The 24448-nt window shown below is 46.4% G+C and overlaps 1 protein-coding gene across 9 annotated transcripts in view; it reads left to right on the top strand.

The window, feature by feature from the left end:
• LOC139571262 (BAH and coiled-coil domain-containing protein 1) overlaps positions 1 to 18420 on the top strand; it is a 202419-nt gene extending 183999 nt beyond the window's left edge. For all 9 annotated transcript variants that reach the window (XM_071393974.1, XM_071393965.1, XM_071394000.1 and 6 more), the window contains 6 exons: positions 4047 to 4155; positions 4301 to 4417; positions 7906 to 8040; positions 8230 to 9500; positions 13894 to 14130; positions 14662 to 18420. In XM_071393974.1, coding sequence (XP_071250075.1) covers positions 4047 to 4155; positions 4301 to 4417; positions 7906 to 8040; positions 8230 to 9500; positions 13894 to 14130; positions 14662 to 14877 — 2085 coding nt within the window. In that variant the 3' untranslated portion in view covers positions 14878 to 18420. The remainder of the gene's footprint in view (positions 1 to 4046; positions 4156 to 4300; positions 4418 to 7905; positions 8041 to 8229; positions 9501 to 13893; positions 14131 to 14661) is intronic.
• Positions 18421 to 24448: the final 6028 nt, after the last annotated feature.

Here is a 24448-nt window from a genome sequence, read left to right on the forward strand (position 1 = left end):
TGATGGAGACACGGGCTGCCCATACTGATGGAGACACGGGCTGCCCATACTGATGGAGACACAGGCTGCCCATACTGATGGGGACACAGTCTGCCTATACTGATGGAGACACAGGCTGCCCATACTGATGGAGACACAGTCTGCCCATACTGATGGAGACATAGTCTGCCTATACTGATGGAGACACAGGCTGCCCATACTGATGGAGACACAGTCTGCCCATACTGATGGAGACACAGGCTGCCCATACTGATGGAGACACAGGCTGCCCATACTGATGGAGACACAGGCTGCCCATACTGATGGAGACACAGTCTGCCCATACTGATGGAGACATAGTCTGCCCATACTAATGGACACACAGGCTCATACTGATGGAGACACAGGCTGCCCATACTGATGGAGACACAGGCTGCCCATACTGATGGAGACACAGGCTCATACTGTAGACAAACTGTAACTGCCAGCATAAAGGGAACACAGTGGTGGTTCCTGAGTTAATGAAGCAATTAACATCCCATCATGCTTAGGGTCATGTATAAAAATGACACGTTGCCCATTATTTTGGCTACCACGGCTAGAAGAGATCTCAGTGACTTTGAAATAGGGGTCTCAAAGGAGCACAGGGGGTTTAAAAGGTGTGTGTGTGTGTGTGTGTGTGTGTGTGTGTGTGTGTGTGTGTGTGTGTGTGTGTGTGTGTGTGTGTGTGTGTGTGTGTGTGTGTGTGTGTGTGTGTGTGTGTGTCTCAGTCACCAGATCTCAATCCAGTTGAACACTTATGGGCGGTTCTGGAGCGGTACCTGAGACAGCGTTTTCCACCCAATTATGGATTTTCTTGTGGATGAATGGTGTCGCATCCCTCCAATAGAGTTTCAGACGCTGTTCTGGTGGCTCCTGGTGGCCCAACGCCCAATTAAGAGTTACCTGTAGATCTAGCAGAACATATAAAGGACAGTTCAGGGTCATGTTCATTAGGCACCAACGGGAAGAAACCACACTGAAACAGGGAGGGATTACCTGGACATGTGCAAGAACAAACGCTCATTTGCGAAGCGCTTAAAAAACAAATATGTTGCGTTCGCTAATGAACACGACCCTGCTAATGATGAGCAGGGTAGGATAGCAGCCTTAGCCAGAGAAAATACATAGCAGATACCAGTTATTACTTCAATAAAACGGACAATCTCAACCCTCAGTTAGATTTTCTCTTTAGCACCTGGGTTTGAGTAGCGGCGTGTGTGTGTTTGCTGTCTGAGGTTTCTGCTGGTGCTCCAGGCTAAGCTAACGCTACAGTTTATCTAAGACATCAGTGAAATGAAGCCTAATTATACACTGTAAACCACAGGGCATTCTTGGCGGGCATTCATTTGCGTTTCGCTGTGTAACTTGTTCAAGCAAGCGTTCTCGTTCCTGTGTGTGTGTGTTTGTGTGTTTTCCCTGAGAGGAAAGCTCTGCTGGTGTTTATTGTAAACCGAACTGGTGACTTTTGCCCCACATTCTGATGACATCCTGGTGCTACGGCTCAGTGACAGCTGTGTCATCTCATAACAGAGACCTCAGACCCACAACACACACACACACACACACACACACACACACACACACACACACACACACACACACACACACACACACACACACACACACACACACACACACACACACACACACACACACACACACACACACACACACACACCTTCCTCCAGGGAGACAGGAGAGGATTGTGTGTAGAGGACAACCTGGTGGTTCCTCAATGTTTTTTTTGCATCATTCCTACTTGACATACTTTAGTAACTAGGAGGTTCCTCTCACTGCTCCTTGACATACTTAAGTAACTAGGAGGATCCTCTCACTGCTCCTTGACATACTTTAGTAACTAGGAGGATCCTCTCACTGCTCCTTGACATACTTTAGTAACTAGGAGGATCCTCTCACTTCTCCTTGACATACTTTAGTAACTAGGAGGTTCCTCTCACTGCTCCTTGACATACTTTAGTAACTAGGAGGATCCTCTCACTGCTCCTTGACATACTTTAGTAACTAGGAGGTTCCTCTCACTGCTCCTTGACATACTTTAGTAACCAGGAGGATCCTCTCACTGCTCCTTGACATACTTTAGTAACTAGGAGGTTCCTCTCACTGCTCCTTGACATACTTTAGTAACCAGGAGGATCCTCTCACTGCTCCTTGACATACTTTAGTAACTAGGAGGTTCCTCTCACTGCTCCTTGACATACTTTAGTAACTAGGAGGATCCTCTCACTGCTCCTTGACATACTTTAGTAACTAGGAGGTTCCTCTCACTGCTCCTTGACATACTTTAGTAACCAGGAGGATCCTCTCACTGCTCCTTGACATACTTTAGTAACCAGGAGGATCCTCTCACTGCTCCTTGACATACTTTAGTAACTAGGAGGATCCTCTCACTGCTCCTTGACATACTTTAGTAACTAGGAGGATCCTCTCACTGCTCATTGACATACTTTAGTAACTAGGAGGTTCCTCTCACTGCTCCTTGACATACTTTAGTAACCAGGAGGATCCTCTCACTGCTCCTTGACATACTTTAGTAACCAGGAGGTTCCTCTCACTGCTCCTTGAAATACTTTAGTAACTAGGAGGATCCTCGCCAAGTCATCAATTTAATAAACTTTATTGATCTCCAGTGGGGAAGTAGCGTGGTCATGACTGTCATTCTTGGCATCGTGGCTGCCAGGACAACACCACACACACACACACACACACACACACACACACACACACACACACACACACACACACACACACACACACACACACACACACAGTGCTCAATCTTTCTCATCTCTCTCTCTCACAAGCCCACAAGTATCCTTTAGTCAAAATCCTAACAATCTTTCTCTCCCTGACACATAAGCATTTCTCAACTGGTGTTAAAGTGGGGGTTTCCCCTAAGCCCAGTTGCATAGTCAGTCCATCAGTGCCCTACCCTTGGCAGCTGTGTCGTCCACTTTGTAACGTGTATGTATGTGCCTTCCGCTGTGTAGTGTTTGTGTGTGTATGTGTGTGTGTGTCCGCTGTGTAACGTGTGTGTGCATGTCCGCTGTGTAAACAGCCGTCAGATAGCAGCTGTTCTTGATTACACCATACTTCCACTTTCTTGTCTTTCAATTCTTCCAACAGCCTTTCATGAATACCTCCTACACCAAGACCCCATGTCCAACAGCCTTTCATGAATACCTCCTACACCAAGACCCCATGTCCAACAGCCTTTCATGAATACCTCCTACACCGAGACCCCATGTCCAACAGCCTTTCATGAATACCTCCTACACCAAGACCCCATGTCCAACAGCCTTTCATGAATACCTCCTACACCAAGACCCCATGTTCAACAGCCTTTCATGAATACCTCCTAGACCAAGACCCCATGTCCAACAGCCTTTCATGAATACCTCCTACACCAAGACCCCATGTCCAACAGCCTTTCATGAATACCTCCTACACCAAGACCCCATGTCCAACAGCCTTTCATGAATACCTCCTACACCAAGACCCCATATCCCCTGAGCAGAGCCTGAGGTCCTACTCACACATATATGTATTCACGTGCGTGTGTGCGCAGAAACACACACAACCATGAACACACAAACACGCAGTCACACAAACACACCACCAAAACACACACATACACACGCCCGCCCGCCTATACCCCACACATCACCAGTCAAGGGACCCCTCTCCATGGCAACTGTAAATGAAAACATCCTGTAAGGGGCTCCAGTGAGTGGCGGATGCTGGGCCCTGGCTGCATTGTCAGGGAGGAGAATCTGGCAACCTGCAATCACAGTCCCCCCATTCATCTCCTCCTTAGTATTACTTCAGTCAGGATCTACTGCATCACAGCTTCCGCTCCTTTCAGCTGTGACTGGCACATTGGCATGAGATAGTGCTGCTTGGCTGTGTGACACAGTGACCAGCCGCGCGCGTGTGTGTGTGTGTGTGTGTCTTTGCTGTCTGTCTGTAATGAAACTTGCTTGACTCAGTGTCTGTTTGACTTTCAGGTCCTGGATGTGCGTCCAGAGACAGAGTCGGTGCTCTCTGAGGGGACGAGGGTGTGTGCCTACTGGAGCGAACGCTCTCGCTGCCTATACCCAGGCAACATACGCCAAGGTGAGAGATACTGGATCACTTTCTCTGTGTCTGCATTCCTCCATTTGTGTTATTATTTATTTGATTCATTTAGCAATTAATTCACCTTGACTATTTCACAACAATGCCTGTGGTTCCTGTTTAAATGTGTCTCTACTTTCTGCAGGTGGTTCTGGGGAGGAGGGGAAGCAGGGAGGTGTAATGGTGGAGTTTGATGATGGAGACAGGGGGAGGATCTCCCTCCTAAACATCCGCCTCCTCCCCCCGGGCTACCAGATCCACTGTGAGTGTCTCTTTTGTCTCACTCTGTCATCCACCTTGTATGCTTACAGGGTTACTAACTATACTAGACCTTCTAATTACAATTATTAGGAGACCTTATAAGAGACCTTCCAGTCACATTATGAATCATGGACAATATCTTGCTGCATTTGAGACATTACTATGACTTTATTGACCAACTCAGTGGCCCTGACGTTAGTGTCTGCCCTGTAATTGGAAGGTTGGCAGTTCGATCCCTAGCCAAGGCATAACAAAGACCGAAAAAATGGGCCCCAATGCGCCTCTGCGTGGCACTGAGCATTAAGGAGATAGATTTGGGGGTAAGGCTCTACGATAGACATCCTGTCCAGGGGGTGTAGTTGCACATCTAGCTGCCTCACGCTACAGAAACAGGAGATAGACTAACATCCTGTCCAGGGGGTGTACTTGTACATCTAGCTGCCTCACGCTACAGAAACAGGAGATAGACTAACATCCTGTCCAGGGTGTGTACTTGTACATCTAGCTGCCTCACGCTACAGAAACAGGAGATAGACTAACATCCTGTCCAGGGGGTGTAGTTGCACATCTAGCTGCCTCACGCTACAGAAACAGGAGATAGACTAACATCCTGTCCAGGGGGTGTAGTTGCACATCTAGCTGCCTCACGCTACAGAAACAGGAGATAGACTAACATCCTGTCCAGGGGGTGTAGTTGCACATCTAGCTGCCTCACGCTACAGAAACAGGAGATAGACTAACATCCTGTCCAGGGGGTGTAGTTGCACATCTAGCTGCCTCACGCTACAGAAACAGGAGATAGACTAACATCCTGTCCAGGGGGTGTACTTGTACATCTAGCTGCCTCACGCTACAGAAACAGGAGATAGACTAACATCCTGTCCAGGGGGTGTAGTTGCACATCTAGCTGCCTCACGCTACAGAAACAGGAGATAGACTAACATCCTGTCCAGGGGGTGTAGTTGCACATCTAGCTGCCTCACGCTACAGAAACAGGAGATAGACTAACATCCTGTCCAGGGGGTGTAGTTGCACATCTAGCTGCCTCACGCTACAGAAACAGGAGATAGACTAACATCCTGTCCAGGGGGTGTAGTTGCACATCTAGCTGCCTCACGCTACAGAAACAGGAGATAGACTAACATCCTGTCCAGGGGGTGTAGTTGCACATCTAGCTGCCTCACGCTACAGAAACAGGAGATAGACTAACATCCTGTCCAGGGGGTGTAGTTGTACATCTAGCTGCCTCACGCTACAGAAACAGGAGATAGACTAACATCCTGTCCAGGGGGTGTAGTTGTACATCTAGCTGCCTCACGCTACAGAAACAGGAGATAGACTAACATCCTGTCCAGGGGGTGTAGTTGTACATCTAGCTGCCTCACGCTACAGAAACAGGAGATAGACTAACATCCTGTCCAGGGGGTGTAGTTGTACATCTAGCTGCCTCACGCTACAGAAACAGGAGATAGACTAACATCCTGTCCAGGGGGTGTAGTTGTACATCTAGCTGCCTCACGCTACAGAAACAGGAGATAGACTAACATCCTGTCCAGGGGGTGTAGTTGTCCATCAAGCTGCCTCACGCTACAGAAACAGGAGATAGGCTAACATCCTGTCCAGGGGGTGTAGTTGTACATCTAGCTGCCTCACGCTACAGAAACAGGAGATAGACTAACATCCTGTCCAGGGGGTGTAGTTGCACATCTAGCTGCCTCACGCTACAGAAACAGGAGATAGACTAACATCCTGTCCAGGGGGTGTAGTTGTACATCTAGCTGCCTCACGCTACAGAAACAGGAGATAGACTAACATCCTGTCCAGGGGGTGTAGTTGCACATCTAGCTGCCTCACGCTACAGAAACAGGAGATAGACTAACATCCTGTCCAGGGGGTGTAGTTGCACATCTAGCTGCCTCACGCTACAGAAACAGGAGATAGACTAACATCCTGTCCAGGGGGTGTAGTTGCACATCTAGCTGCCTCACGCTACAGAAACAGGAGATAGACTAACATCCTGTCCAGGGGGTGTACTTGTACATCTAGCTGCCTCACGCTACAGAAACAGGAGATAGACTAACATCCTGTCCAGGGGGTGTACTTGTACATCTAGCTGCCTCACGCTACAGAAACAGGAGATAGGCTAACATCCTGTCCAGGGGGTGTAGTTGCACATCTAGCTGCCTCACGCTACAGAAACAGGAGATAGACTAACATCCTGTCCAGGGGGTGTACTTGTACATCTAGCTGCCTCACGCTACAGAAACAGGAGATAGACTAACATCCTGTCCAGGGGGTGTAGTTGTACATCTAGCTGCCTCACGCTACAGAAACAGGAGATAGACTAACATCCTGTCCAGGGGGTGTAGTTGTACATCTAGCTGCCTCACGCTACAGAAACAGGAGATAGACTAACATCCTGTCCAGGGGGTGTAGTTGTACATCTAGCTGCCTCACGCTACAGAAACAGGAGATAGACTAACATCCTGTCCAGGGGGTGTAGTTGTACATCTAGCTGCCTCACGCTACAGAAACAGGAGATAGACTAACATCCTGTCCAGGGGGTGTAGTTGTACATCTAGCTGCCTCACGCTACAGAAACAGGAGATAGACTAACATCCTGTCCAGGGGGTGTACTTGTACATCTAGCTGCCTCACGCTACAGAAACAGGAGATAGACTAACATCCTGTCCAGGGGGTGTACTTGTACATCTAGCTGCCTCACGCTACAGAAACAGGAGATAGACTAACATCCTGTCCAGGGGGTGTAGTTGTACATCTAGCTGCCTCACGCTACAGAAACAGGAGATAGACTAACATCCTGTCCAGGGGGTGTAGTTGCACATCTAGCTGCCTCACGCTACAGAAACAGGAGATAGACTAACATCCTGTCCAGGGGGTGTAGTTGCACATCTAGCTGCCTCACGCTACAGAAACAGGAGATAGACTAACATCCTGTCCAGGGGGTGTAGTTGCACATCTAGCTGCCTCACGCTACAGAAACAGGAGATAGACTAACATCCTGTCCAGGGGGTGTAGTTGCACATCTAGCTGCCTCACGCTACAGAAACAGGAGATAGACTAACATCCTGTCCAGGGGGTGTAGTTGCACATCTAGCTGCCTCACGCTACAGAAACAGGAGATAGACTAACATCCTGTCCAGGGGGTGTAGTTGCACATCTAGCTGCCTCACGCTACAGAAACAGGAGATAGACTAACATCCTGTCCAGGGGGTGTAGTTGCACATCTAGCTGCCTCACGCTACAGAAACAGGAGATAGACTAACATCCTGTCCAGGGGGTGTAGTTGCACATCTAGCTGCCTCGCGCTACAGAAACAGGAGATAGGCTACTACTCCTATGAGCCATTCCGGCTCACACTAGCCAAGGCTTGTGCAAAGCTACTTACTTATACGTATTACTTATGACAGTGATTATGCAGGTGTATGTTAGAGATGTATTAACCCTCCCCTTCCTGTCCCTCTGTAGGTGCAGAGTCGTCCCCTGCCCACCTGGTGTCTAGCAGCCGCGCGGCTCGGAGGAGCTTCAGTCTGGAAAAAGCCCCGCTGAGTGAGAGAGTCTCGGAAAGACAGGCCAGCACAGAGCCTGTCAGGAGACGACCAGGTCAGACAAGATCATCCTCATACATGCTTTATATCCTCTCTATTTGAAAAACAAATGATAGTATATTTAGCCTGATGGGACGCAGAAAAAGTGTGTTATTCATTTCTTGTAACCTCTTGATCTTGTAAAGGTATATGTAGTGTGAACTGATTGGTGACTTACCAGACATTCAATTGGTTTGAATTGCAGGGAGACCCAAAGGTTCAGGGAAGAAGAAGAACCTGTCAGACAGCAGCAATAAGAACGCAGCCCCTCTGCTCAGCTGGCCGGCTGTGGCCGTCCCCAGGAAGAGAGCCTGTGAAAATCTGTTCCAGCTCAACGGGACTCCCAGGAAGGCCCTGAGGGGGACGAGGGAGGCCCACCTGTTCCCCCTGCCCCCGGCCCCTGTCTCTGCCCCGACCAAGGGCCTGTTCAGCAGCAGCTCCTTCGAGGTTGACTCCTTCAGCAGCATCGCTAACGGCTACTCCTCCTTCTGTAGCACCCAGCCCACCGGCATGTCCCTGGGTTCCAGGACCGGGCCGTATGTCCAGAGACGGAGGCCCGGCGAGGTTCCGCGGAGCAGCAGGAAGAGCGGTCAGGAGTTCCTGGTCAAACTGGATCACGAGGGGGTGACTTCACCCAAGACGAAGAACAGCAAGGCCCTGCTGCTGCTGGGCGGTGGCTCTGGGTTCGGGGCCAAAGGCGTGGGCGGCCTCCCCAGGCCTGAGGCCTACTCCCACCCAGTCCTGCTGGTCAAGGACAACAGGAAGGGAGGTTCTGCCTCGAGGGCTGAGCTCCTCCTTAAGGTTGCCCCTCCACAGAGGAAGGCTTCTCCCTCCCTGGCTATGGGGGAGTACGGTGTCGGCGAGCTGGGTCTCAGCTGCCATCGGGACTGCCACAGCTCCTACTCGGACCTGGACGACGAAGAGGAGGAGGAAGAGGAGGAGAGGAGGAGGAGAAGGGCGGCTGCGCTGGCCACAGCAGCCTCTGGAGGCCTGAGGACGGCGGGAAGCTTTCTCTCGCGCCTATCCGTCTCATCCTCTTCCTCTGGTTCCTCAAGTTCATCCAGCTCAGGTTCCATGTCCAGTTCCAGCCTGTGCTCCTCGGATAACGACTCGTCCTACAGCTCGGAGGATGAGGAGAGCTCCACGCTGCTGCTACAGAGCTGCCTGTCCTCCCACCATGGCCTGCTGCAGTCCCCTGAGCCCCCGGCCGCAGCCGGACCCCACCAGGGCCAACAGTCCTTCGTGGCCAAGGCCGTGGCCGTATCCAACACCAAGGGAGGAGGAGCCACCAACGACCACAGTGCCAACAACAAGCTTCTCAAAAGGAAGGAGTGCGGCAGCTCGTCCCCCTCCAAACCCCCCAGAGACCTGGTGAAGAGGCAGAGGATTATCCCCGATGATGCAGGACCAAGACCCAAGATGAACACGTTCCTACCGGGAAGACAGATGTGGAGGTGGTCGGGGAACCCCACTCAGGTGAGACAGGGGTTGATCTTTTTTAAAACGGAACAATTCTGTGGTCATTAAGGTTATGCCAATCTATTCCTGCCCTAACCCTCTCACAATCCTCCATAGCAGAGGTACATGAGACCCTAACCCTCTCACAATCCTCCATAGCAGAGGTACATGAGACCCTAACCCTCTCACAATCCTCCATAGCAGAGATACATGAGACCCTAACCCTCTCACAATCCTCCATAGCAGAGGTACATGAGACCCTAACCCTCTCACAATCCTCCATATCAGAGGTACATGAGACCCTTACTCTCTCACAATCCTCCATATCAGAGGTACATGAGACCCTAACCCTCTCACAATCCTCCATATCAGAGGTACATGAGACCCTAACCCTCTCACAATCCTCCATATCATAGGTACATGAGACCCTAACCCTCTCACAATCCTCCATAGCAGAGGTACATGAGACCCTAACCCTCTCACAATCCTCCATAGCAGAGGTACATGAGACCCTAACCCTCTCACAATCCTCCATATCAGAGGTACATGAGACCCTAACCCTCTCCCAATCCTCCATAGCAGAGGTACATGAGACCCTAACCCTCTCCCAATCCTCCATAGCAGAGGTACATGAGACCCTAACCCTCTCACAATCCTCCATAGCAGAGGTACATGAGACCCTAACCCTCTCCCAATCCTCCATAGCAGAGGTACATGAGACCCTAACTCTCTCACAATCCTCCATAGCAGAGGTACATGAGACCCTAACCCTCTCCCAATCCTCCATAGCAGAGGTACATGAGACCCTAACCCTCTCACAATCCTCCATAGCAGAGGTACATGAGACCCTAACTCTCTCCCAATCTTCCATATCAGAGGTACATGAGACCCTAACCCTCTCCCAATCCTCCATAGCAGAGGTACATGAGACCCTAACCCTCTCCCAATCCTCCATAGCAGAGGTACATGAGACCCTAACCCTCTCACAATCCTCCATAGCAGAGGTACATGAGACCCTAACTCTCTCCCAATCCTCCATAGCAGAGGTACATGAGACCCTAACCCTCTCACAATCCTCCATAGCAGAGATACATGAGACCCTAACCCTCTCACAATCCTCCATAGCAGAGGTACATGAGACCCTAACCCTCTCACAATCCTCCATATCAGAGGTACATGAGACCCTAACTCTCTCCCAATCCTCCATATCAGAGGTACATGAGACCCTAACTCTCTCCCAATCCTCCATATCAGAGGTACATGAGACCCTAACTCTCTCACAATCCTCCATAGCAGAGATACATGAGACCCTAACCCTCTCACAATCCTCCATAGCAGAGGTACATGAGACCCTAACCCTCTCACAATCCTCCATAGCAGAGGTACATGAGACCCTAACTCTCTCACAATCCTCCATAGCAGAGATACATGAGACCCTAACCCTCTCACAATCCTCCATAGCAGAGGTACATGAGACCCTAACTCTCTCACAATCCTCCATAGCAGAGATACATGAGACCCTAACTCTCTCACAATCCTCCATAGCAGAGGTACATGAGACCCTAACCCTCTCCCAATCCTCCATAGCAGAGGTACATGAGACCCTAACCCTCTCACAATCCTCCATAGCAGAGGTACATGAGACCCTAACTCTCTCCCAATCTTCCATATCAGAGGTACATGAGACCCTAACCCTCTCCCAATCCTCCATAGCAGAGGTACATGAGACCCTAACCCTCTCCCAATCCTCCATAGCAGAGGTACATGAGACCCTAACCCTCTCACAATCCTCCATAGCAGAGGTACATGAGACCCTAACTCTCTCCCAATCCTCCATAGCAGAGGTACATGAGACCCTAACCCTCTCACAATCCTCCATAGCAGAGATACATGAGACCCTAACCCTCTCACAATCCTCCATAGCAGAGGTACATGAGACCCTAACCCTCTCACAATCCTCCATATCAGAGGTACATGAGACCCTAACTCTCTCCCAATCCTCCATATCAGAGGTACATGAGACCCTAACTCTCTCCCAATCCTCCATATCAGAGGTACATGAGACCCTAACTCTCTCACAATCCTCCATAGCAGAGATACATGAGACCCTAACCCTCTCACAATCCTCCATAGCAGAGGTACATGAGACCCTAACCCTCTCACAATCCTCCATAGCAGAGGTACATGAGACCCTAACTCTCTCACAATCCTCCATAGCAGAGATACATGAGACCCTAACTCTCTCACAATCCTCCATAGCAGAGGTACATGAGACCCTAACTCTCTCCCAATCCTCCATAGCAGAGGTACATGAGACCCTAACTCTCTCCCAATCCTCCATAGCAGAGGTACATGAGACCCTAACTCTCTCACAATCCTCCATAGCAGAGGTACATGAAACCCTAACCCTCTCACAATCCTCCATAGCAGAGGTACATGAGACCCTAACCCTCTCACAATCCTCCATAGCAGAGGTACATGAGACCCTAACTCTCTCCCAATCCTCCATAGCACAGGTACATGAGACCCTAACTCTCTCACAATCCTCCATAGCAGAGGTACATGAGACCCTAACCCTCTCACAATCCTCCATATCATAGGTACATGAGACCCTAACTCTCTCCCAATCCTCCATAGCAGAGGTACATGAGACACTAACTCTCTCACAATCCTCCATAGCAGAGGTACATGAGACCCTAACCCTCTCACAATCCTCCATATCAGAGGTACATGAGACCCTAACTCTCTCACAATCCTCCATAGCAGAGGTACATGAGACCCTAACTCTCTCCCAATCCTCCATAGCAGAGGTACATGAGACCCTAACTCACAATCCTCCATATCAGAGGTACATGAGACCCTAACTCTCTCACAATCCTCCATAGCAGAGGTACATGAGACCCTAACCCTCTCACAATCCTCCATAGCAGAGGTACATGAGACCCTAACCCTCTCACAATCCTCCATAGCAGAGGTACATGAGACCCTAACTCTCTCACAATCCTCCATAGCAGAGGTACATGAGACCCTAACTCTCTCACAATCCTCCATAGCAGAGGTACATGAGACCCTAACTCTCTCACAATCCTCCATAGCAGAGGTACATGAGACCCTAACCCTCTCACAATCCTCCATAGCAGAGGTACATGAGACCCTAACCCTCTCACAATCCTCCATAGCAGAGGTACATGAGACCCTAACTCTCTCCCAATCCTCCATAACAGAGGTACATGAGACCCTAACTCTCTCCCAATCCTCCATATCATCGGTACATGAGACCCTAACTCTCTCCCAATCCTCCATAGCAGAGGTACATGAGACCCTAACTCTCTCCCAATCCTCCATATCACAGGTACATGAGACCCTAACCCTCTCACAATCCTCCATATCAGAGGTACATGAGACCCTAACTCTCTCCCAATCCTCCATAGCAGAGGTACATGAGACCCTAACTCTCTCCCAATCCTCCATATCACAGGTACATGAGACCCTAACCCTCTCACAATCCTCCATATCAGAGGTACATGAGACCCTAACTCTCTCACAATCCTCCATAGCAGAGGTACATGAGACCCTAACTCTCTCACAATCCTCCATAGCAGAGGTACATGAGACCCTAACTCTCTCCCAATCCTCCATAACAGAGGTACATGAGACCCTAACTCTCTCCCAATCCTCCATATCATCGGTACATGAGACCCTAACCCTCTCACAATCCTCCATAGTAGAGGTACATGAGACCCTAACTCTCTCACAATCCTCCATAGCAGAGGTACATGAGACCCTAACTCTCTCACAATCCTCCATAGCAGAGGTACATGAGACCCTAACTCTCTCACAATCCTCCATAGCAGAGGTACATGAGACCCTAACTCTCTCACAATCCTCCATAGCAGAGGTACATGAGACCCTAACTCTCTCACAATCCTCCATAGCAGAGGTACATGAGACCCTAACTCTCTCACAATCCTCCATAGTAGAGGTACATGACCTTTAGAGCCGCACTATTGACCAGAGCTACAAACTACTTCAGGTGACTTTAAGCACGGCTAGAATGGTATTCAATCCAACACAATCAACCTGTGCACTGAGGGTGACTTCTAAACCTGTGCACTGAGGGTGACTTCTAAACCTGTGCACTGAGGGTGACTTCTAAACCTGTGCACTGAGGGTGACTTCTAAACCTGTGCACTGAGGGTGACTTCTAAACCTGTGCACTGAGGGTGACTTCTAAAGGGGATTTCTCCTTGAGCTGACAGCCACGTAGTTTACAGCAACGTGATCTCCGCAAAACATCAGGGAGATGTCTTTTAGAAGTGTATCGTATTGAACAGGACGTTTATCTGAGTTGGATTGAATCCCCCTAGTTCCTAGACATGACTGTGTTCTGAGTGTTCCTGTGTCTCCACAGAGGCGGGGGCTGAAGGGGAAGTCCAGGAAGCTGTTCTACAAGGCCATCGTACGGGGAAGGGACGTGGTGCGAGTGGGCGACTGTGCCATGTTCCTCTCTGCCGGCCGGCCCCACCTACCCTACGTGGGCCGCATCGAGAACTTCTGGGAATCGTGGAGCTCCAGCATGGTGGTGAAGGTCAAGTGGTTCTACCACCCAGAGGAGACCAAGTTGGGCAAGAGGCACCGCGACAGCAAGGTACATCCACATTCAGGTTTAGACCACTCTATTGCCATTTGGGCTGCAAAATCCTGGTTTTAGGAACTGGGCATCCTTCAACTGGGATTCCTGGAAAACCTGGGAATTTTAGTTGGGAATGTGCCTTGATGTTGCACAAGCAATAAAACATCTGTTATTATACCAATCGTAGTGCACAGGTTGTTCATCTGTTTGAAACGCGACCATAGTGTAACATTACAGGGGATAGCAAGCTGTCATAGTCTTTTGGTATCTCAGCATATTATGGTTTCAGAGTTGAAGTCGATTGAAAATACTGACGTTTGCTGTTTGCCTCTCTCTCCTCTCTCTCTCTCTCTCTCTCTCTCTCTCTCTCTCTCTCTCTCTCTCTCTCTCTCTCTCTCTCTCTCTCTCTCTCTCTCTCTCTCTCTCTCTCTCTCTCTCTCTCTCTCTCTCTCTCTCTCTCTCTCTCTCTCTCTCTCTCTCTCTCTCTCTCTCTCTCTCTCTCTCTCTCTCTCTCTCTCTCTCTCTCTCTCTCTCTCTCTCTCTCAGCACGCTCTGTATCAGTCGTGCCACGAGGACGAGAATGACGTCCAGACAATCTCCCACAAGTGCCAGGTGGTGAGCCGCGAGGAGTATGAGCACATGGCCCGCGGCCAGAAACTCAGCAGCAGCGTGACCACCCAAGGCCTGTACTATCTGGCTGGCACCTACGACCCCACCAGCGGTCAACTGCTCACTGCTGAGGGGGTGGCCATCGTCTGCTGAGCTGAGGACATCTTGTCCTTAGGATACTACTGAACCACCCATCTGATGGGAAATGAAGGTGAAGGTCCCCGCAGCTTTGCCTGAAGGTGCCCATGGCCTGACTCAGTCCGTAGGAGGGTTCCCAGATGGGTCAGTCCTGGAGGAAGTGAAGGTCAAGGTGCCTGTGGCTTTGCCTGAAGGACCCCTGGCCTTAGTCAGTGCTGACTAGTGGTGGACGTCAGGGCCAAGGCAGGGCTGTCCCCTGTCTACACTGGATATCTCAACACACATGGCTGCTAGACTGGGGTCTAGTTAGAAGAAGGGGAGGAGGTAGCCATTCACAGCAGTGAACCCCATTCTGCTCACACCCTCACTGGGTAACTGAAGACAAAGATCTGGGTCCTGAACAACCAGGATCCAGGAGGTCAATGACACCCGACTGACTTTCCATTGGTCCAACTTAACATCTCTTTAGTTTAGACTGAGGATGGCATGTTTGAGGGACTGTTTCACACCTCATCTTTACACCACTCACCCATCATAGGTCACCAAATTCGAGCTGAACGTAGGTTTGGATTGGACAGTTCAAGGCACCATTAGGTCCCTCCGGACCAGGCCTGTGGTTGCCTCATTTCAGCTGAGTGCGTGAGTGAGTGAGGTATGGGATGTACTCTCCATAGTTCGTCTTCGTGATTCCAGGGATGTTAAAATATGTATAAGATATCGATGATAAAGATGTAAATATTTGGAATAATTTTTCCAGTCAAGCCATACACTTCAGTACCTCTTGTCTCTCTTATGGATCAGGTGTATACTGTACAGGTCAATTATCTGTTCTTTTTGTTGTTGTTGTTGTCTATATGTATATAACAACTATTTTATATAGAAGAATATATGAAAGGTATCTTTCCATGTTTTTTTATTGATTTATTTTTCTATGAGGGGTGAATATGGCTCTTTGTGTTTTTTTTGGGACGATGAGCTGAAGATGTAAAAGTGTTGCACTACATATGCCCTGCTGAGACAGACAGACAGACAGACAGACAGACAGACAGACAGACAGACACAGAGAGAGAGAGAGAGAGAGAGAGAGAGAGAGAGAGAGAGAGAGAGCACAGAAATGAGAGAAGGATATGACAGGAGAGGTCTCTCTCAGAGAGAGGAGCCATCCTGTTGAAGTGTAAATGTGTCCTTAAATGTGTTACTTTCCACATGTGTTATTTTGTTTTATAACCATCTTTATTTATGTACTTTTCAGTTGTTCCTCGCTACATAGCAGATCCACGTGGACTGCATTCACGGGTTACAAAAGAATACTATTAACAAGTGAGAAATACAGATATTTACATATATTTATTTTTATTGGTATTGAAATACATTCTAATACTGCCCTGGCATCACTTTAACTATGCCATTGTGGCATGCTCTCCACATTATTCAATTCAAAATGAGTTGGTCTGCATATGCAGGTGTATAGAAGCGCTATACTTCAAGTACACATTTGGACCTGTAAAAACCAAAGCTTCTACTCTGTAAGATCTTCATGAAGTACTATTGAAGTAGTACTTATGAAGAACATCAAGTAGCTGTGTTATTCAGAGATCACTGGGAACTTAATAATCAAACTGTTTCTCACTCTGAGAATACAAGACATCCCCCTATGTGCATATATGGCTTTGCTTTGTGACAATGGGTTTTCTTGCACACGTACCTGTAGCTCTGTGAGGTCCAAAGTCCCTGTGGCCAAAATTCATCAGTGACCTGAAACAGGTGGCTGATAAGGTCATACCAAGGTCAAGGTACTGTCAACATAAAAAAAAAGGTTTGAATATTGACAATTTGTTGGAGATTCGTCAGTTGGGTTATTGATGAATTAATAGACATGCCTCTTAATTAGGAACACACATGCACTCAATGTTAACGGTGAAGGACAATCAAATTCACAAAGCAATGGATATAGTTTAAAAGTCTCACTTAATCAAAATATTGCTTTTAAATGTTTTATTTTGTGCCAAATACATTTTGTCTCAGTCTCTGTCGTTTTGATATGCAATCCTGACTGTATTTTTATGTTCTTACAGTTTTTTAGTTGCTCATCATCAACCTTTATTTATTGTCAATGTTGCTGTTTGCTCGTCAAGCCATGAGCTCTCTATGACAACGAGACGTTGTTTCTCCATGTGATGTCACATTTGGATTAGTTAATAACAGTTTGGTCTTTGAAGAGGCCACGCAGTAAAAAGGAATACAGGAACACTGGATTATTCTCATCCACAAACGTCTCTGAATAACTCTATGTTTGGACCTGACCCTCCTGCTCTCTGTCTGCGGTGGCACGACTGACTACATCGCAGACGTTTCATTGCATCAACCAATAGTTATGCGCCACAGTCCGACATCAGATTGCTATGTCATATGATGTGGTTAGCAGATATGTTAAACACCTACACGAGTGTTGAGATCTGGCAGGTGTCTGCAATTTAGTCAGGCAGGAACGCCACCTATGACTCTGCACCCCGGGTTAGATCCCGGGCTGTATCACAACCGGCCGTGATTGGGAGTCCCATAGGGCGGCGCACAATTGGCCCAGCGTCGTCCGGGTTAGGGGAGGGTTTGGCCGGGGTAGGCCGTCATTGTAAATAAGAATTGGTTCTTAACTGACTTTCCTAGTTAAATAAAGGTTCAAAAAAGAAGGGGAAAGCTCCATCTCAGGGTCTTCAGTGTCTGTGACCCTAACTTCCTGAAAGATTGACCTCCCATTTGTTTCAAGCCACATTTTTTAACGGTCTAAGGCCAAGATGTGTGTGTTTGTGTGGCTGGGATGTTTGTGTGTGTGTGTATTTGTATGTGCATGCGTATGTATGTTTGTGTGTGTGTGTGTGTGTGTGTGTGTGTGTGTGTGTGTGTGTGTGTGTGTGTGTGTGTGTGTGTGTGTGTGTGTGTGTGTGTGTGTGTGTGTGTGTGTGTGTGTGTGTTTGTATGTTTGTATGTGCATGCGTATGTATGTTTGCGTGTGCTTGCGTGCAAGATACTGCATGCCTGTTAGAGGCCACTGGATATGATGGAATTAGAATGTAGTTTTGGAACTCCTGTGTCTTCACTTGTCTAGCGAGAAAGACAGCCTTAGCATTTTGTTTGGAGGCCAGGTGCTATATACTAAGATGGCTCAGAGAAGTTGCATTGAAGTTCAGTGATTGGGCAGAATATTGCAAAGGCTCATGGGCCAAAGAAAATCAGGATGCAGGAGCATCTTTCTTTTCAACTCACTTTTGGTTATAAGGGAAGGGAAATATAAGGTGTGAAAGGTATGCAGTCTCTCATAGAGTTGTTACGGTAAATATTAACATCATTTTGACACATTATGTTTGTTATGATTATTATTTTAATATTGCTAAATTGAATTTTCTCCTGCTATCAATGTTATAAAGACATGTAGATGTGTATAGCAAGTTTGGGGGTAAATGTTTTACAAATAAATACTTTAATAATATAAATCTGTAAAAACTGTTTTAGTATCAAGATTTTTTTATCTGGGTTATGAATAAATATCACAACTTAAAACGACGTATTATTTGTATTGCTAATTTATACACCTATGTCCGGCACCTATGTCTGGATGATAATTCATCATTTTTCTTGATGAATTCTTTGATAACAATATGAATTAGCCGCTTGTGCTGTCCTTTATTGGCCAAAGAAATCTTGATCGTTGGTGCTGGTGAGACTGCTCTGTTTCGACCAATGAGAAGGGTGCTCTATGGTGGAATCTGGAGTGCCTTGCACCACGTTCCATGACTAACACGGATGCAGTGAGTAGTGTACTCACAGTATGATGAGTGCAAGGTTGGAGTCAATCCCAATTTAATTTGAAATTCCAATTAAATTCTTCAATTCACTCATGAACTGGAGAATTTACGTTGAAATCAATTTGAATTTCAACAATGTTCAAGTTTTGGAATTGGAATTGAATTGGACTTGGACTTTTTATTTTAAATAATTTTAACTTGTACCTCTATAATTCCAGTATACTGTATCTAGGCTGCCTGAACCGTGACATGATCAGCCTGAAACCCTGGGGGAATTTAATTGGAATGGGAATTTGTGGAATTGTTGGGGATAATATTGAATTGGGAATTGAATTATTGGAATTTACCTAACATTGGAATTGAGAGGAATTGAATTATCTCTGAATTCCAAAACTGACCTGGAATTTGAATTGAATTAAATGGAATTTACAGGGAGAGGGAATTGAATTAGAATCAAATTTGTGGAATTAACCCCAACCCTGGAGGAGTGTCTGTGTGAGATTCCTCTTTCTCAGTCAGTTATCACCACACTGAAGACCCGTGGATTTGCACATACAGTTCTAACAATTGAGTTAAAACTGTTCAGTACTCAGTCAGTCAGTGTTTTCCCTCTGTTCTGCTCTCACCACTGCCTCAAGGTCCAAGCTAAGGTGTCACCCACATCCCACACCCCACCAGCCATACATAGATCTACCATATCTGCACATTTGTGCGTTTCCTCGACAACTTGACAAAGACAATCTCCGTCACCAGACTCAAGTGAGATAACTTCGCTGTCATTACCGGAGGGTGGGCACAATATGGGTCACTGACCTTTCTCTCTGAGGGGCCTGGGGGTCCAGCGCCACATTTCCCTCCCCCCAACTCCTCCACTCCCCCCTGGCCCAGACCTCCCCCACCCTGGCTCAGACGGGGTTAATGAGACATCAGTCATCACAATCTCCACCAGTGGCCCCCAGTGAACACAAACACTGTCTGCTGTTTACTGTGAGCAGCCCTTTGTGTGCTAACCATGGCCACTGTCCCATGTCCAGGCCAGGGGTGGTAGGATCTGGCTGGCCGAATCACCGTGGGGGTGGAGGGTGAAGGGTGGAGGGTAATCACCAAAGGGGTGGGAGAGGCGCCTCAAGTCACCTCTCTGTGCTCCAAAGATCTAAAATCAAAACAAAGACCTTTGAGTTCATTACAGGCTTGGGTAACTTCATGACAACGTGTGTTTGAATATAAATCTTAGTAGCCTGCAGTACATTTTGTTATACAACCCTAAAAGCACAAACAGTGATCCATTTTGGGGTCAAAAGCTTCCATTTCTAAACACTTTTTTTGGACTTTGTCAAGCAACTAGTTACCGACATAAAACACAATTTACCATATCTTCTGTGTTAATATGGAGGAACGAAAATAAAATCTCTCTTTTGTATAATAATGGTGCCTATATGACCCATATTGGTGGCCATCGTACATGGTACCGGTATGTCAGATGAGCTCACTCGCCAATTTCTCAGACTAAGTATCACAGAAACAAAACACTTTGAATGAATAACAAAAACTTCTCCTGACAAGTTGCTATAGATGAAATGGATAACAATAACTGTTCAACCCGGGAAAAACATACAAAAACGTATATTTATTTTAAATAAATGTGTAAAAATATATGCTTATTTTTGGGGATTAAAACCATTTGCTTGAGTAACAAAAAATCCACCCAAAACCACTAATTCTTATAATTTACAGTGTTAAATAACACTAATACGTGAGAACAATATTTTTTGTGATTTCTTTTCATTTTGTCATTATAATAAGGTTGGTAGCAACATGTGAAAATCGTTGTGGAAATCTGTTACGGCTCAAGTCAAGTACAAAACCCACAATGGAATGCTCTCTCTATGGGCTGGCTAGATAGCTAGCTAGCAAATGTAGCTACACACAATAATACCAAAGTCAATATCTGCATGTGAAGTGGCTAGTTGGCTCTAAAATCGGCTAAACAAACTCCACTATCAATTTAGGAGTCTACAATCTCACCATGTTCAACCTGCAGATCGATGTGCCTCGTAGAGTGGTGTGACATTTGCAACAGCCATGTACGGCACCAGGCAATGCCCGCTGGACTGAAGAGGCAGACAAATGGGTGAAATGTGGAGGACCCTCTGTTAAATTACACATTTCTCGAGGTAGGATATATCGCAAAAAAATGATCAATGACTCATTAAAGAGAAGACAACCTCCTGTGTCATGACATCGGCCAGTATTGAAGTCTGACATGTATGATAGACGTTTTTGCGATCTAAAAGTCGTACTCCTATTAACTTCCAGTGTAGTGAGAGAGACTTCATCTCAATGCTACGTCATATCAGACACATTTCTGCCTGCTTTAACGGCAACAGCTCAGATACACATGAAAACTTGAAATGACCCCGGGAATCAATAGAACATCACTCAGAGATGTACAAAAACAATATAAACGTTCAAAATGGGTGAATCTTTCCTTTAATAAAATGAATAGTGTTACTGCTTGACAGGGTGACTCAGCAAGGTGCTGGAGGAAGTGAACGTGGCAAATGTATCATTCAAACACGGACTCTGACTGGGAATTTATTCAACCAAGAGAGACTGAAGCACACAACTCCTACAGAATCTTAACATATGTGTGTGTGTGTGTGTGTAAATTTGGACAAATCTCCCACAAGTTATTTTTTAACTCTACAAATAAAGTATCGTCCTCCTAATAGTCCATAGTGTTAGTCCATAGTGTTAGTCTATAGTGTTAGTCTATAGTGTTAGTCTGTAGTGTTAGTCTATAGTGTTAGTCTATAGTGTTAGTCTATAGTGTTAGTCTATAGTGTTAGTCTATAGTGTTAGTCCATAGTGTTAGTCCATAGTGTTAGTCCATAGTGTTAGTTTATAGTGTTAGTCCATAGTGTTAGTCTATAGTGTTAGTCCATAGTGTTAGTCTATAGTGTTAGTCTATAGTGTTAGTCTATAGTGTTAGTCTATAGTGTTAGTCTATAGTGTTAGTCTATAGTGTTAGTCCATAGTGTTAGTCTATAGTGTTAGTCTATAGTGTTAGTCCATAGTGTTAGTCCATAGTGTTAGTCTATAGTGTTAGTCTATAGTGTTAGTCTATAGTGTTAGTCTATATTGTTAGTCTATATTGTTAGTCTATATTGTTAGTCTATAGTGTTAGTCTATAGTGTTAGTCTATAGTGTTAGTCTATAGTGTTAGTCCATAGTGTTAGTCTATAGTGTTAGTCTATAGTGTTAGTCTATAGTGTTAGTCCATAGTGTTAGTCTATAGTGTTAGTCTATAGTGTTAGTCTATAGTGTTAGTCCATAGTGTTAGTCTATAGTGTTAGTCTATAGTGTTAGTCCATAGTGTTAGTCTATAGTGTTAGTCTATAGTGTTAGTCCATAGTGTTAGTCTATAGTGTTAGTCTATAGTGTTAGTCTATAGTGTTAGTCTATAGTGTTAGTCCATAGTGTTAGTCCATAGTGTTAGTCTATAGTGTTAGTCCATAGTGTTAGTCTATAGTGTTAGTCTATAGTGTTAGTCTATAGTGTTAGTCTATAGTGTTAGTCTAACACTTGTTTCTCCTGCCATGGTCTAGATCCAGCCATGGCACCCCTAATCCATCTCTCTGTTGCTCATTACCAGTGGCTTGTACAGATTCTGTATCGGCTATGCTAGCTGAGCTTTCCACAGCATTACATGGGATTACTGTCTCTCCTCGCGACATATGATGTTCACATGCTTATGCAATGATGTAGCACTCTGTTGACACTCTATTGACACTAGACCTGGGTTGAAATACTATTCATTGTATTTCAATTACTTTCAAATACATTTTAAGGAAGTATTTAAAATGGGACTGCATTTGGATAAACATTTTGAAGACCAATCTTCTCTCCTACCTCTTCCTCCACTCTCCTCCCCTCCACTCTTCTCCTCCCCTCTCTTCTCACTCTGTATGCAGGCTCGTCTCAGAGAGCGTTGCTGGGTGTCAACAGGAGGAATGCTACACTGCACAAATATCCACACCCCATAAATGTCTCGACCCCTGCCTGACCCTGTCTGACCACTGACCAGCTGGGGATTGAGGGGGGGTTACCGCTTTTACGATGATGAAGTTATGTGAAGGCAAGTCTATGTATTTACATGCCAATTACTTGTCCACTAGGGCAATGCGTGTGCTCATTTTTTTATGAACGCTATGGTTGGTTGAGAGAGCAGCGATTTCTTCACCTCTGTGAATTTCATTGTTTTTCTTTATGGGTGTACAAAATACAGTTTCCGACAAGGATTATTAAGACTGTGGAACTTGGGGGAACTTGGCCTATCCACTGCAGGTACTTGAGAAGACTCATGAAACCATAGGCCTACTGCTAAAATGCACAAGGGGGTACGACAGGGGTACTCTGGAAAGAGCAAAATTCAGTTGGTGGAACAGTAACCGAAAAAGGTTGGGGACCACTGACTACGGCTCCGAACATTGGGGGTTCAATTCCAGTTCTAGGCAGTGTTTAAAAATTATTTTTAAATTCTCAAGGTTCGTTTTGGTTTTGACGAGTGAATGACGACTGACGTTGCGTTCTACCAGTCTTAGTGTTAGTAGTGGTAGTCTGTTGTGGTAGTAGTGGTAGTGCATAGCGTTACTAGTGGTAGTAGTGGTAGTCTGTTGTGGTAGTAGTGGTAGTGCATAGCGTTACTAGTGGTAGTAGTGGTAGTCTGTTGTGGTAGTAGTGGTAGTGCATAGCGTTACTAGTGGTAGTAGTGGTAGTCTGTTGTGGTAGTAGTGGTAGTGCATAGCGTTACTAGTGGTAGTAGTGGTAGTCTGTTGTGGTAGTAGTGGTAGTGCATAGCGTTACTAGTGGTAGTAGTGGTAGTCTGTTGTGGTAGTAGTGGTAGTGCATAGCGTTACTAGTGGTAGTAGTGGTAGTCTGTTGTGGTAGTAGTGGTAGTGCATAGTGTTAGTAGTGGTAGTCTGTTGTAGTGGTAGTGCATAGCGTTACTAGTGTTAGTAGTGGTAGTGCATAGCGTTACTAGTGGTAGTAGTGGTAGTGCATAGCGTTACTAGTGGTAGTAGTGGTAGTCTGTTGTGGTAGTAGTGGTAGTCTGTTGTAGTGGTAGTGCATAGCGTTAGTAGTGGTAGTAGTGGTAGTGCATAGCGTTAGTAGTGGTAGTAGTGGTAGTGCATAGTGTTAGTAGTGGTAGTAGTGGTAGTGCATAGTGTTAGTAGTGGTAGTCTGTTGTGGTAGTAGTGGTAGTGCATAGCGTTACTAGTGTTAGTAGTGGTAGTGCATAGCGTTACTAGTGTTAGTAGTGGTAGTGCATAGCGTTACTAGTGTTAGTAGTGGTAGTAGAGGTAGTGGCGGTAGTCTATAGCGTTAGTAGTGGTAGTAGTGGTAGTCTATTGTGTTAGATATGGTAGTAGTGGTAGTCTATGGTGTTAGTAGTGGTATTAGTGGTAGTCTATAGCTTTAGTGGTTGTGGTAGTGGTGGCAGTCTATAGTGTTAGCAGTGGTAGTACTGGTAGTCTACACTCTTAGTAGTGGTAGTAGTGGTAGTCTACAGGGTTAGCTGTGGTAGTAGTGGTAGTATTGTTAGTCTACAGAGTTAGTAGTGGTAGTCTACAGGGTTAGTTGTGGTAGTAGTGGTAGTATTGTTAGTCTATAGAGTTAGTAGTGGTAGTAGTGGTAGTCGTGTTAGTCTTCAGTGTTAGTAGTGGTAGTTATGGTAGTCTATAGTGGTAGTAGTGGTAGTATATATTGGTAGTAGTGTTAGTAAT

The sequence above is a fragment of the Salvelinus alpinus genome, chromosome 1 (assembly GCF_045679555.1).
Source record: "Salvelinus alpinus chromosome 1, SLU_Salpinus.1, whole genome shotgun sequence".
In the NCBI taxonomy this organism is placed as follows: domain Eukaryota; kingdom Metazoa; phylum Chordata; class Actinopteri; order Salmoniformes; family Salmonidae; genus Salvelinus; species Salvelinus alpinus.